This window comes from Grammomys surdaster, unplaced genomic scaffold (assembly GCF_004785775.1).
Source record: "Grammomys surdaster isolate TR1022 unplaced genomic scaffold, NIH_TR_1.0 373, whole genome shotgun sequence".
Classification (NCBI taxonomy): Eukaryota; Metazoa; Chordata; class Mammalia; order Rodentia; family Muridae; genus Grammomys; species Grammomys surdaster.
The window spans coordinates 1166850-1182615 of record NW_021604792.1 but is presented as its reverse complement, the minus strand read 5'-3'; the positions used below and the strand labels follow the sequence as shown (position 1 = coordinate 1182615).

The 15766-nt window shown below is 42.9% G+C and overlaps 1 protein-coding gene across 3 annotated transcripts in view; it reads left to right on the top strand.

Annotated features, from left to right (window-relative positions):
- Plekha5 (pleckstrin homology domain containing A5) overlaps positions 1-15766 on the top strand; it is a 179732-nt gene that overhangs the window by 152286 nt on the left and 11680 nt on the right. For 2 of the 3 annotated variants that reach the window (XM_028780967.1, XM_028780966.1), the window contains exons 13-20: positions 814-876; positions 1613-1693; positions 1824-1973; positions 5630-5731; positions 9210-9321; positions 11206-11252; positions 13719-13839; positions 15068-15183. In XM_028780967.1, the coding sequence (XP_028636800.1) occupies positions 814-876; positions 1613-1693; positions 1824-1973; positions 5630-5731; positions 9210-9321; positions 11206-11252; positions 13719-13839; positions 15068-15183 (792 nt within the window). Of the gene's footprint in view, positions 1-813; positions 877-1612; positions 1694-1823; positions 1974-5629; positions 5732-9209; positions 9322-11205; positions 11253-12145; positions 12335-13718; positions 13840-15067; positions 15184-15766 lie in introns of all 3 variants that reach the window. The other variant, XM_028780965.1, reaches the window with a different exon arrangement.

Sequence of the window (15766 nt, the reverse complement as noted above, 5' to 3'; positions counted from 1 at the left end):
AGAGCATTAAAAGAGGTTTCGCTGCATGCAAGAATGATGGATCCCTTACAAGGCTGGGGTGTCACGTGCTCCGCTGCGAGAGCTTGATGCTATTGCATGAGGCTTTGGGTTCAGTCCCCAGCACTACAGAAATAATCAATTGACAGTGTCCTACAGCACAGGCTGTCAGCCGACCATACAAACCTCTTCTGCAGTTTGTTTATTCATAACTTAAAGCATAGGCTTTTGGTTTTATGAGGTTTCAAATGATTTCCTCGTTGCAATTAAACCTGCCCTTTTCCTCATTATTTTTTAGTTCTTAAGACAGAAGAACAAGATAAGTCTCTATTGTGTATGTGTGTTTATATTACATATATGTACATGGTGTGTTCTAGGTCTCGTTAATGCGGTTGTGCTGTGTTGGCTTGAGTGCACACACTGTGCACTGTAACAGAGGCTTTCCCTGGATATGCTGATGCAAACATTTATTCAGTGCAGCTGCTATGGTTGTGTTTGTCCGTTTTCCATCAAAATAATGTTCGTCTTTACAGTGGAAAATGGAAGGTGCTCTATTAATTTTGTTTGGCCAGTTGATGATTTGAGAAGCTTGCCTTGGCACTGCTCTCGTGTATCTTGTGTACTGTATTACTGCTAAATGTTTTCTTTACTTTTATGATGGTTTGTGCTTGAATTAAATTTCTACAAGTATAAAAATTATTAAAATCACGCTTGGCATACCGTCATTTTGACCAAAATTTAAAGTATTTGCTATAGACTGAATATATTACTTAAATAGGATTTTTTAAATTGCTTTATGGCATTTTTTTCTTATAGCTGTCACAAGATGAATGTAGAGGCACATTATACAAATACAGATCTGAAGAAGTAGATATTGATGTAAGTATTTCTGGCCCCCAGAACTCACTTTTAGACCAGGTTGGCTTTGAAATCAAACAGATCTTCCTGTCTCTGGCTCTCAGACACTAAATTTAAAGGCATGTGCTATTATGCACAACTATTACTAAGAATTAAAAAAAAATAAAGCCAGGAATCATGTTGGTACATTCCTGTAATCCCAGCAAAGCTAAGGCAGTCAGATTTGAGGAAGTTCCAGGACAGCCTGAACTACAGAAGACAACTTTGTCTCCAGTACATAAGCAAACAAACCAAACGCTTTACCCAGGTAGGACTATTGTTTGGAGGTTGAGCATCTGCATAGCATTCCTGAGACTCTGGCTTTTATCCCAAGAGCCAAAGAAAAGGAAAAACATCAAAGTGTTTGATTGCTCTTACCTCATTTTTATTTATTTATTTTTCCTTTTTGACTCAGCATTTCACTATATAGAGTGGGCTGTAACTCGAAATCTACCTGCCTCCACCTCCAGAGATCAAGGACTCATGCCACACCCCCTGCCCCAAAAGCTCGCTCTTTTGGTGGTTCTGATTGAAATAAAAATGTTCTAAAAGGAGAAAATGTGATCAGAATATGGTATATAAAATATTTTTTCAATTAAAAGAATTAATTAAATCGTTTAAAGTTCAACCAGATAGTCCATGGATATTTTAAGTAGCTCCCTTCCCCTGGTTAAAGGAAAGACTTTAAATTGCTAACAAAACATATCTTCTCTTCTAGGCCAAATTAAGCAGATTGTGTGAACAGGATAAAGTGGTCCGTGCCCTGGAGGAGAAGCTGCAGCAGCTGCACAAGGAGAAAGTAGGGCGATTACCTTTACTCTCTACAGTTGATGTTGCTGCCTGTGCTGCTTGTGAGGACATGGGTAGCCAGTTATATGAACTAACTCGCTGATGCAGAGCATTAAGTGTAGCCCTCTTTATTACCACAGTACACGCTTGAGCAAGCCTTGCTGTCAGCCAGCCAAGAGATAGAGATGAATGCAGATAACCCAGCTGCCATTCAAACTGTGGTGTTGCAGAGGGATGACCTGCAGAATGGACTGCTGAGCACGTGCCGCGAACTCTCCCGAGCCACTGCTGTGAGTGCACTGAGTTCTCAGAGGCCACCTGGATCAGGGCCTGGGGTACAGTACTAGGAGACTGAAGCAGGATAATCACCAAGTTCAAGACCTGCCTGAGAGTGGAATGAGTTCAGGGTCAGCATGGCAACTTAGTAAGAACCTGTCTTAAAGAAAAAGAGGCGTGGCCACTTGGTCAGTGGTACAGCCAGGCATGGTATTATACCCTGATGATCCCAACACTTAGAGAGCCATGATTAGTGGCCACACCCTGTCTCCAAAAAACACAAACCTCATTAAACTGGGCATGGTGGCACATGCCCTTAGTCCTAGCACTCTCGAGATAGGGGCAGGCAAATGTCTGTGAATTAATTTGAGGTCAACTGGAGCTACAAAGTGAGACTGTATCTCAAAAAAAACAAAAAGCAAACAAACTATATATAAATAGAGAGAGAGAAAGGAGGTTGTCTTTATGCTTTTGGGGGGGCTGTCTTTATTCTTGCTATCACAAGGGATGTTCAGCCAAACTTGGTGTCGCATCTCCTGTAAGACTAACCCTCGGGAGTCCAAGGCAGAAGGGTTACTAGAGGTTTAAGTGCAGCCTGTGCTACACCGTGAGATTTTATTCTTCATTCTTGTTGATATACTTGTGTTTAAGACATACAAACCAAGGTCGGCCTTTTTCTATGGTTAGAATCCTGCTCTGAATTCTTGGTTTGTTTGGGCTTTGGTTTTTGTTCTTTTTTTAAGATTTACTTTTATTTACGTGTGTGTGAGTCGCCCAGATGGCTGCTGGGAACCGAGCTCAGGTCCTCTGCAGAAGCGACAAGCACTGTTAACCACTGAGTTTTGTCTGGTGTTCCTCTCCCCTTTTAGACAAGGCCTCTGCCTCCTAAGTGCTGAGATTAAAGGTTTAGGCCATTATATCCTGTGACTTTAAATACTTTACTTGCACAAGGGAATTAGGCACTGCCTTTGCCTGGCTTCTGCTGCCCCTTGAGGTTCCAAGCCTCATTTTCCCTCCTGGAGCCTTCTGGGGTCCTATGCTTATGTTTTCTGTTCCTTTGATGTATATAAATTACAAGAACAGGTCAAGCAAAAAAAAAACCGAGCAAGATGGCATAGCCTACGAAAGTGTTTGTTCCCTGATGATCTGGGTTTGAACAGTAAAACCTCCATGATGGAAGGAGAGCAATGATTCCCAAAATTGTCCTCTGACCTCCACATTGCATACACACAAATAAATAAGTATATAAATAAAATGTGAATATGAGATGGGGTTTCTCTGTGTAATCCTGGCTGTCCTAGAACTCTCTCTGTAGACCAGGCTGGTCTTGAACTCACATAAAGTTCCACCTGCCTCTGCTTTCTGAATATAAAATTGCTACAGAAAATTTTATTATAGGAAACTAATTTCTGTATTCACATAAAAGTCTGCTAAAACCAGTAATGAGGGTAATCTTCACACAGTTAGACAACCTTCATCGTTTTATCTCTGCCCTTTTCTCCTGGGATTGACCAAGTCCCTGCGTATACCTAGCAAGCACCCTACAGCTCCCTATTTCTAGAACTACCTTTTAAACAAGATCTTAAGGAGTTACCAGGTAGTCCTTGCTTCTAACTCAGCCTTCCGAGTATCAGGGATCACAGTCGTGTTGCCATGGCCAGAGTTTTTTATTTTTTTCAATATAAACTAGGTATGCTGTGAGACACATACTTATAATCACAGCACTCTGGAAGCTGAGACAGGAAGCTGCAAGATCAAGTCCAGCTAAGGTTACATAGCAAGACCCTGTCTCAGAGAAAGAGGGTTGTAGGAGGAAGAAAGAAGGAGAGGGAGGAAGGGAGGGAGGGAAGGAGGGAAGGGAATTCAAATGCTAGAGCGATGTCTCAGTGGTTGGGAGCATTACTGCTGTTCTTCCTGAGGACCTCAGTTTGGCTCAGCGCCCACATCAGGCAGCTCAGAACTGCCTGGAAATCTAGACCCAAGGTATGTAGCCCACTTTGCTGGTCTCTGTAGGCATTTACACATACGAACAGGTGAAGTAAAACAAACAAACAAACAACAACAACAAAAAACTTTTAAAAAAATTTTTTGTTTTGTAAGATTTATCTATTTACTTTATGTCTGAGTGCTCTATCTGCATGTATGCCTGCAGGCCAGTAGAGGGCATCAGATCCCATTACAGATGGTTGTGAGCCACCATGTGGTTGCTGGGAATTGAACTCAGGACCTCTGGAAGAACAGCAGCCAGTGTTCTTAATGGCTGAGCCATCCCTCCAGCCCCTACAAAAATGGGGAAAAATTTAAAAAAATAAATATGAATTCACTATAAAACTTGCTTAAAGAAATACTTTCATTGTTATTTTCATTTTCAATCAGGGTTACACTTACCTTAGGCGGCCTCCAACTCCTTGTATAGCAGAAGATTACATTATCCTCCTGCCTCCACCTCCCAAATGTAAGGATTTCAAATGTGTGCCGCCATGTTCTAAAATTCAACTAGAGTTTACAATCTGAATTTGCAATAGACGTTTTTCTATTTGATTTAGAGGAACAATCAATTAGAAAAAGACCAAATAGCAAGATGACAAAGTCAAACAGTGGGTTAAAGAACCAAACAGAAGAAATACAAATGGCCAATAAAGACATTTTCAACAGGCTTAGCCAATACAAATTATAACTACTTTGAGATTCTCTCTCTCTTTAGTGAGAATGGATATGATCAAGAAAATAGAGGAGCTAGAGAGATGGCTCAGCTGCTAAGAGCATTTACTGCTGGGCATAGTGGCACACACCTCTAATCCCAGCAGGTGGATCGGGGTGAGTTCGAGGCCAGCCTGATCCACTTAGAGAATTCAGGACAGCCAGAGTTACATAGAGACCCCATCTTTAAAAAACAAAAAGTACTTGCTTCTCGTGCAGAGGACCTAGACTTGGTTTGGTTCTCAGCAGCCACATGGAGGTTCATCTCGGACAGTGCACACACATACCTGCAAGCAAGCAAATACTCATAAAAATAAATCTAAAAACAAGTGTTTTAAAGAAAACATGGGCTGGAGAGATGGCTGAGCTGTTAGAGGCGAGGCTCACAACCAAAACTACAAGAAAACAAAGGACAGCGAACGCTGGGGAGGATGAGGGCCCTCTTTCCATCACTGCTGAGGATGTACACCATAGCCTGGATGTTAGGCTCCCCATAGAGACTCAGATCAGGGCTGAGTGGCCGACGGCCACAAGAGCCAAGAACTGGAACCAGCCTACGTGTATGTAATCCCATACATGGCATATACACCATGGATTTTTTTTTTCAGACATAAAAATTAAATCCTGACATTTGCACACACTGGAACTGGAGGAGGTTATTACATTAAATAAAATAAGGCTGACTCTGAAAAAACACCACGTGCTTTCTCTGAAGGAACAGAGTCTTGAGAAAGAGGAAACAGTATAGGAGAGTGGGTTACAACAGTTCCTGTTTTTGGTGCTGATGATGTAACTTAGTAAAACACTTGCCTGCCATGTTTTTGGCTTTAGTCGCCAGAACTCCCAAAGGTATTTTTATCTTGCCCAAAATAGACCACATAGTTTTATGAAATCTTGGGAGGTTTTAAGCATACTGACAATACTGTTAAAGCTTGGGTCTCCTTTAAAATGATGAACATTGTGATTTTAGGAGCTGGAACGAGCCTGGAGAGAATATGACAAGTTAGAATACGATGTGACTGTTACCAGGAACCAGATGCAGGATCAGCTTGATCGCCTTGGGGAAGTGCAGGTAGGACAGGCAGTCCACTGGTCGTCTACCTCTGTGGCTGCACAGGCTCTGTGCTGGCCTCTGCAGATACACAGTTGAGTGTCTTCAGTGACAGCATTCTCTCTCCACTGCGTTCCCCATCTCCTCTATGAAACCCTTGCATCTTACTGGACCCTGGCAAGTCCTGAAGCGCCTGTGCTTCTTAGTGTTTACTCAGCTCCCTCAGCACTCTGCACTCTCAACACTGTGTTCTCAGTACTTAGCTCAGCTCTCAGCACTGTGTTCTCAGTAATCACCTCAGCTCTCAACACTTCCTATAATTTTAGTTCAGACTCTTCACACATCATTCTGTATCTGCTGGTATACAATTGTTCACTATATGCACTGGTTTTTTTTTCCTCTGGTCAGTATCTCACTTATATCTCTTGCATACTAAGGTTATAAATGTGCCTCACCAAACCTACTTATCAAATAATATTTATTTTTAAATAATATTTTTCTTGGGGCTGGAGCACTTAAGAGCATTTCCTGCCCGTCCAGAGACCCCACATTGAATAGCTCACAACCACCTATAACACTAAGTCCAGGGCATCCATTACAGTCCTCAAGCCTCTGAGGGCACCCACACATGTGGCGCATACTGTCTCACTGTTCTGTTGCTGCTGCAAGGAGACACCTTGATCAAGGCAAACTCTTATAAAAAGAAAATATTTAACTGGGGACTTGCTTACACTTCAGGTGATTAGTCCCTGATCATCACAGCTGGGTGGCTGGGAGCAGACAGGCATAGTCTTGAAGTATGCCCTGATCCACAGGCAGAGAGAGACTATAGCCTGCTGTGGGCTTTTGAAACCCTGAGTACACCCACAATAACATACCTCCTCCAACAAGGTCACACCCCCTAATCCTTCCCAAGCAGTTTGGTTCTCTGGTGACCAAGTATTCAAATGTATAAGCCTATGGGGGCCATTCTCATTCAAACCACCACCACCACACACACATACACACACACACACACACACACACACACACACACACACACACACAAAATAACACTAAACCTTAAAACATGAAATTTGCATTGTACAAATTTTAGGTTGCCAAAAACATGTATTTGTATTTTAATTACTACAAAACTTACACTATACAGGTGTGCAAGTGTCTGACTTTTGTAGTTAATCTCCTCTCCCTGTCGTTTTTCTCCTGAGCTTTAACTCCTGAGTCCTTCCTCTGTGTTTTATAATACTTGGGGCAGTGACGGGTCTTCAGGCAAATAGACGCTGAAAACAGTCCTGTGACCAAGAAGAGTGGTAAACACCTGCAATCCCAGAATTCAGCAGCAGAGCCAGAGCTTGAAAACAGCTTAGGCTACAAACAGCTCCAGGGCTGCTTAGTGAGACGCTTGGTCTTAGTTAGGGTTCTATTGCTGTGAACAGACACCATGACCAAGGCAACTCTTACAAAGGACAGCATTTAATTGGGGCGGCTTATATTTCAGAGGTTCAGTCCATTGTCATCAAGGCAGGAAAGAAGGTAGCATACAGGCAAACTTGATGCTGGAGGAGGTGTTGAGAGTTGTACATCATGATCTGAAGGCAGCCAGGAGAGGCCTCTCCTCCTCGCCGGCCGGGCACACTTGAGCACTAGCCATGGAGCCCAGAGCCCACCTAGAGCAGTGACACGAGTCCTTAACAAAGACACACCTAGTCTTCCTTGTGGGAAGAGGTATGTTATTATGGGTGGGCTTTGGGATTTCAAAAGCCCACAGCAGGCTCAGTGACTGTTCTCTGTCTGTGGCTGCCAGATACTACTTCAGCACTATGCCTGTCTGCTTCCATGATCAGCCATGATGATCAGGAACTAACCATCTGAAACTCGAAGCCAGCCCCCAGTCTGCTTTCTTTTTATAAGAGTTTACCTCCCCACAGAAAGCTGGACAGCGGTGGTTCTTGCCTTTAATCGTAGCACTCGGCAGGCAGAGGCAGGCAGATCTCTGTGAGTTTTAAGTTTGAGATCAGCCAGGGTTACACAGAGAAGCCTTGTCTCAGAAAAAAAAAAAAATAGGAAGAGTTTGTCCTTGGCCATGGTGTTTCCTTGCAGTAACAGAACAAAAGGATGTTCTGTGTGGATGATGTGTGCCACCTGTGTGGGTGCCCTCAGAGGCTTGAGGACAGTAATGGATCCCCTGGACTTAGTGTTACAGGTGGTTGTGAGCTATTCAATATGTGGTCTCTGGAAGGGCAGCGAGTGCTCTTAAGTGCCAAGCTATCGTTCCAGCCCCAAGAAAAATGGATTTCCCTGCAAGGGTCATATAAAGATAACAGAATCTTGAAACTCTATGATTTTAACTTAAAGACATGATACGAAATATTTAAAGTAAGAAAGTGAATGTACTAGAATAGAGTAAAAGTAATTGTGATTAAATGTTTGTATTGGAAACACATTTATTTGCTTCTGTCAGTCAAGTGGGTTTTTTTTTGGGGGGGGGTTGTTTGTCTGTTTTAGAATTTAGGAAGCAGTGCAGTGCAGGAGTCCTTACCTTCAGGACATATCCTGTGTCTTTTCAGTGAATCTTGAAACCACAAATACTATGGTGCCTGTACAGTAAGAGTGGGAGGAGGTGATCCTGGGCATGTAGAAATAAGTCTCCACAGCTCTGCTCCTGGGCTGACCACATCCACGTCTGCAGCAGCAATTGTAACTGATGAGCATCACACAGTAGTTACTCCTCCTTAAACCCGGGGCTGGCCTTGTGCTGAGAACCCTGGGCATGCCGGACAGATGCACTGCCTGCCACTGACCTGCAGCCACTGTTGGCTGTGTGTGTGATACTGGAGAAAATAGATCTGTAGATGAGGTAGCCATCGAGAACCTTTGGTGGCTTTCCTTCTCTTCTCAGGGGCTTGTTTTTATTTAGGAGTATTAGGGATTTTCTCTCTCTCTTCATTTTCCATCTGTAGTGCCTTCTAAGAGTGCGCTTTCCTAGAGTGGTGCAGCACAGGCAAGTGTATACAGTCGCACATTTACATCAGTGTTTTCTCTTCGCGCTGTACCTTTTTTTACCTTTGCAACATCGTGGCCTCACTTGTGTTATCCTAAACATCTTGGGAACTTAATCCTGTGCAGCTCTAATTTTTTTATTATACATCTATAGTAGAACTTACAAGGTTGACTTTTTTTCATGAGTTATTGAATTAGTTATTTTCCTGTTGCTGTTATAGAAAACCTTAACAAAAAGCAACTAGGTGGGAAAAGGGTTTCTTCTGGCTTTCAGTTCCAGCATGGCAGGAATGGCTGGAGGCTGCCCCACACTCAGGAAGGAGAGGGTGAGAACAGGTCCAGCTATAAACTGTCTTAAGCTCCCACCCAGTGTGTACCAGTGTGTAATGCCTTTATCCAGCAAGGCCCCACCACCTGAAACCCAGGGTTCAAATGCATGAGTCCATGGAAGACATTTCCCACTCAAGCACCACAGTGATCTGTTCATCTTTACTGATAGAGTGAGTCGGCAGGAATTCAGCGGGCACAGATTCAAAAAGAACTCTGGAGAATTCAAGATGTCATGGAGGGGTTGAGCAAACACAAACAGCAAAGAGGCTCTTCAGAAACAGGTGGGTCAGCTTTGCATGGCTGTGTCTAAATGGAAAGATATTGCTAAATTTGTCATCTTCATAGAATTTATCATCAGAAAATAACTCACTCTGTGCCATTGAATGGATACCTAAGTTAATAAACTAAAAGCAGGAACTCTGGCAGCCACAGCCACACAAAACCTGAACTTGTGTATGTGATTACTGAAGGTACTTCAGCTTTAGTGACTCTTCCTTCTGATTCATCCTTACAGCTCTCTTACTCAGTTTGCTCCCCCCACTTTTTAAATTTTTATTTATTTAATGTATAAGTGCTCTGCTGCATATACATCTGCAGGCCAGAAGAGGGCATGAGATTCCTTGTGGGCCACATTGTGGTTGCAGGGAATTGAACTCAGGACCTCTAGAAGAGCAGTCAGTGCTCTTAACCTCTAAGCCATCTCATCAGCCCTGCTTCTCTCCCACTTTTTAATAATATCTTTTATTTATATTTTGAAAGTTTCATACATGTATACAATGTATCGACATGATGTCAACATCACCTTTTTGTTTTAACCAATGAGTGCAGTTCCTTCTACCCTTAGCATGGTGACTGGTCTTGTTGGCTTTTCCCATCCCAAATGTAACAGTAGCTGCCTGAAACTGTTGCGTAGGTTAACTATGCCTCATCCTTTTCCATATTGGAGAACATGGGCTGTGTCTAGAGTTCTGTCTGTGAGTCCCTCTGTGACAGGAATCATTCATTCCACGAGGCCCCACAGTGTAAACAATTAGTATGTACTGCATTCTAAAGATGACAACTAGATTAGTCTCATCAAAGATGACTGTGTATACCAAAAATGCTTGAGGAAACCTCTTTCCACATATCTTTTCTTTTCTTATTTTTAAGATGTTTTTAAAACTTACTTTATGTGTACTAGTGTTCTGCCTCCATGTTCATCTGTGTAACTTTTGCCTGTGGAGACCAGTTGAGGGCAACAGATGTTAAAGGTGATTGTGTGGCTCTAGCTGAGAATCCAGCTGGTGCCCTTAACCAGGGAGCCGTCTTCCAGCCTCGGATACCATTTTTAAAATTTAATATTTAGAGCCAGATGGTGGTGGTAGTACACACCTTTAATCCCAGTACTCTGGAGGCAGAGGCAGGCAGATTCCTGAATTCAAGGCCAGCCTAGTGTACAGAGCAAATTCCAGGCAGCCAGGCTACACAGACAAACCTTGTCTCAAAAAACTAAAAAAGAAAAGAAAGAAAATGAAGGCTTCACTACGTGTGATAGCTAACACCATAACCCTAGCAATGGGGAGATTGAGCCAGGGATTGCCTTGTGTCTAAGGCCAGCCTCAGTTAGTGGCAGGCAAGAGTAACTCCATAGCACAGTCCTGAATGCAGTAGACGGGTAGACAGAGCAGAGAAGACTTAATTTAAAATAAGTAGAAGCAGCCTGGCCTGGTGAGACAGCTCAGGGGGTAAGGACACCGGCTGGGAGACTGGAGACCTGGGCTTGATCCCTGAGCCCCACAAGGTAGGACAGAACCCACTTTGAAAAGTCATCCTCTGCCTTCTACATGTGCACCTTGTGCACGCATGCGCGTGTGCACACACATGCCCACAAAATACATACATGGAACTTAAACTTTAAAGTAACCTAAGCTAACTGAGATTATTCTTTCTGTGGGTTTAGAAAGTTGTTCTTGCTGGTCAGTGGGGCCCACACCTGAGTTCCAGGACAGCCAGGGCAGTTACAAAACCCTCTCTTGCAGAAGAAAACAACCAAAAAAAAAAAAAAAAAAGGGGAAGGGGGGGAGGGGGGGAGGGAGGGAGGGAGGGAGGAAGGAAGGAAGGAACCCACAAGAAGAAAGGAAAGTGTTCTTAACATGAGTAGTGATGTTTTCTAATTTTCCCAATAGGTCTGGCAGGATCAAAGCCTTTCTCATCAGTTAAGTACAAAAGCGAGGTAAGTTTGGCTTGTTTTTCTAGCTAACTTGAAATATTAACAAGTGAAATAAAAGTAGTTACATCTTCTCTATTCCTGAAAGAAACAGTTTCAGCCTGCCTGGGGTGGGGGTGCATACCTGTAACCCCAGTGCTTGGGAGTCAAGGAGGAGGCAAGTTTGCCTGGGCTGCATAGCAAGACTCTCAGGAAAAAATGTTTTTTAAATATATAAATATATTTAAGTCATTTTAATCTTAAAACATTAGTGACTTAATAATTTGGTGTCTTAATGACTTCTAACATGATTTTTCTTCCTTAAATGCAAAACTCAAATTAGTGACTATGTTTCATCTGTGAAAACTTTACCATTATTGTTCTGTTTTCCTTGTGATTTAAATAGTTATCATGGCTTATGTGTGATAAAATCTGTAGGATGGTTGCTAAAGTTGGCTTGGTCATGCATGCCATAGAGAAATTATAACAACAAAGAGATACTGTCAACCTAACTGAAGAAAATCTGTGCCCTTGAGTTTTGCTTAAAAGCCAAAAAAGAAATTATTTTCTTTTTTCTCTCAAAGACATCAAAAATACATAATAAGATTTTTTTTTTTCTTTATTTAAGCCAGCTCTTTTTTCTTCTGGTTTTGCAGTGAAGTACAGTGTATTTACATAGTAACCTGTCTGGGTAGGTACAGCTACCCCATACATGTAGGAGAAAGCAGACACAGCATTTAAAACCCCATTATTGACTCTCATGCTAAATTGTGTTGGTTTTTCAAACTAAGACTCTTGGCTTGGCAGTGTCCCTTTAATCATATTAAAGTAACTTTAAGTTAATATAGCAATGAAAACAGTTTAGAAATGCTTAATCCAATCTGCTTATCTAAATAAGGTGACTATTCTACAATCTTTAGGAAGAGGAAGTAGTCCCACCTCGGCCTCCACTTCCTCGGTCTTATGACTTTACAGAGCAGCCTCCCATAATCCCCCCTCTGCCCAGTGATAGCAGCTCCTTGCTCTGTTATAGCAGGGGCCCCGTGCATCTGCCTGAAGAAAAGAAGATTCATCAAGTTCAAGGATATCCAAGAAATGGATCTCACTGTGTAAGTGGCTGGAGTGGCCACAGAATGATCATGTATACCTGCTCATTTTTTAAATTAATTTACTTCATACTCTAGCTTATTTTTGCTGTAACTCCATTTTTAGCTAATGCTTTTTTGTTTGCATATAACATTACCCTTTGTTTTTCCAATTTACATTTTATCATTCTCATTTTTAATGTTCTCATAATTTTAATATTCCATTTTTCATAAAGTGGTTACTTTGCACATTTTGATCAAGCTATATTTTAAATTTGCCATTTCATAGTGTTAGACATAGGGTATTGAGATCAGGAAATAGGGAAATACCAAAACAGATGGGAGCTGGGCAGGTTAGGAAACCATGAAAGGACTCAGGCACTGGCAAGGAGCGGTGCTCCCTGCGACTGGAAATGAGGTTTCAATAAGAAGTGAAGACAGGGCCGGGCAGGGGTGGCGCACGCCTTTAATCCCAGCACTTGGGAGGCAGAGCCGGATTTCTGAGTTCGAGGCCAGCCTGCTCTACACAGTGAGTTCCAGGACAGCCAGGGCTACATAGAGAAGCCCTGTTTCAAAAAAACAAAAAGAAAAACAAAAAAGTTATTGGATTCTATGACTGTTTTTAGACCTTAGTTTGACCATGATAAAAATGTGACTTTGGGCCAGGTATGAGGCACCTGTCTGTCATCCCAGCACTCAGAGAGGCAGGTGCAGGAGAGCCATGCAACTGAGGCTGAGTAGCCTCAGGCAAGGGGATGGGGGAGAATATCCCTGGGAGGTCAAAAGCAGCATCAAGAGGTCCAAGCAAGCCTGGGCTATATGAGACCTACCACTAAAAGGAATAGCTTTGGATAATAAAGTACCTACAAAGAGCTAGAGAAGTGACTCAGGACCCCAGATTCGGTTGGTTGTTCTTTGCAATGCATAACTATCTATTATGACAGTTTCATGGAATCCAACACCCTTTTATAGCCTCTGTGGGCCCCAGGCACACCTGTGGGGTGCACTATAAACAAGCAAGCCAAATGCTCATATACATAAAATAGATAAATCTTTAGAGCGTGTACAAGGCTGTTGGATACCTACAGAAAGAAAAAACATACTTTGTCCGTAGGAGCATTCTTAATTTTAAAATAGTAAGTTTTACTAATGAAAACTCTTCCTAAAGAAGAAAAAAACCTTTGCATTATCCTTTCCACTCAGTTATCACATGACATGTATTGTGTTATGTCAGAAGTAGCCAGCTGGGGCTTTCAATTTGCATCTTTAAAAGCAAACTTATTTTTCAATTGAGCCCAGGACCTTTCAGATGGTAGACAAAGCACTGAGCCTCCTCCTACCTAGTCGAGGGACGGGGTACTGTGAATGTGCGGCTTGTGTGGTTGCAGTCACGTGTCTTCCATTCAAGGGTCCAGATTATAGACTCTACAAGAGTGAGCCAGAGTTGACCACAGTGGCAGAAGTTGATGAATCTAATGGCGAAGAAAAATCAGAGCCAGTTTCTGAGACAGAAGCTCCCGTTGTTAAAGGTCAGCATTTACAGTATTTTACCTCTTTTATGTCTTTGTTTTCAGATATTTTAGTATATATTTCAACCAGTATGGACATAAATCTATAATTTCATATTTGAAATCTTAGAGGTCCCTTTGAGTTTCCCAGTTAAAAAAGGTTTTGATCTGTATGTGGTGATGCATACCTTTAATCCCAGGACTTAGAAGGCAGAAGTAGTGAATCTCTGTGACTTCAAGGCCAGCTTGGTCTACATAGTGAACTCCAGAACTCCAGGACAGCCAAGCTACATAATGAGACCTTGTCTCACAAAAAAGAAAAAAAAAAAAAAGGAAGGCGGGCGGGGGGGCGGGTGGGGGGGCGGGCAGGCAGGCTGGCTTTGAAACACATTGACACAAACCTACAAGAGGGTTGCTGTGAGCTTGTGACCAACTATTGCTGTGTAGCAAGACTTTGTCTCAAAACTAAAAGTATTATTGTATTATGTCAGAAGTATGTCAGAAATTAAAATTAAAAGAACCCAGAAAAGTTTGGGCAAAAGAATCACCATAGGCCGGGCGGTGGTGGCGCACTCCTTTAATCCCAGCACTTGGGATGCAGAGGCAGGCAGATTCCTGAGTTTGAGGCCAGCCTGGTCTACAGAGTGAGTTCCAGGACAGCCAGGGCTACACAGAGAAACCCTGTCTCAAAAAACAAAAAAGAAAGAAAGAAAGAAAGAAAGAAAGAAAGAAAGAAAGAAAGAAAAAGAAAGGAATGGTTTAATGGCCCGGTGGTGATTAGGAGTACTTGCTTTTCTTTCAGAGGACCCAGGTTCAATACCCAGAACCCATGTACACCCACATAGTTAAAAATATAATGAACTAATCTTTTTGAAATTTTTTTATGTGTTTTTTTCAATCTGTGTCCCATGTGTGGCTACCCTCAGAGGTCAGGAAGAGTGGGACCCCTTAAAGCTGGAGGTGCAGTTGGTTGTGAACTGCCTAATGTGGGTACTGACACTGGAATCCCAAGCCTCTGTAACAGCAGGAGGCGCTCTTAACTGCTGAGCCTTCTCTCCAGTCCCACCAGGTCCTTGTGCCTGGGAGCCTGTGTGTCGAGTGGCAGGAGAGCGAGAGAGCACTGTTCATGGCTTAGGTCCACTCCCAACTCACTACAATCCACATCAGCAAAGCCGTCCAGTGAGGTGCTCAGCGGGCACCACGCCAGGGCACAAGTGCTCTGTGGAACTTACACTGCTTTACCTTTCAGGTTCCCACTTTCCAGTCAGTGTGCCTCTGAGAATGAACTCACCCACGCCCGAGTCCTCGACGATAGCTTCCTATGTGACCTTGAGGAAGACTAAGAAGATGGTGGAGCTAAGAACGGTACAGGCCTCCTCCCTGCTGCTGAGAGCTTGCTGTTGGTAGAGTTGGGTTAGGAACATCGTCTTCTTTCTGTTTTTATCTCACAGGACAGCCAATCACAGTATCTTTTGGTCAACCCCAGCCTAAGCCTTAGTCCACAGTCAGGCTGCACAGTGACACCATGTCTTGTTAACAGTAAAGACAGTAAGATAGTCCAAGGCATGGTGGCACATGCTTGTGATCCTACCTTCTCAGGAGACTGCAGTGTACCCTGGGTTTGAGGATAGCCTGGACTATAAAAGACCCTGTCTCAAAATGTATACCCCAAAATAAAAACAGTTGTAAGATAAAACTAAGAGCTATGTATCACGGTTAATGTAGTGGTCATTGTTTTAAAGCAGTGCTATGAAGAGAGAGAGGCTGCTTTTCTCCTTAAGACAGGTCTGTTTATGTAGATCCTCCCTCCGCCTCCCACATGTTATAAGTACACACCACCATACCCTCCTACCGCCACCATACCACCACCATACACACCACCATACCACCACCATATACATCACCATACCACCACCATACACACCACCATACCCTCCTACCGCCACCA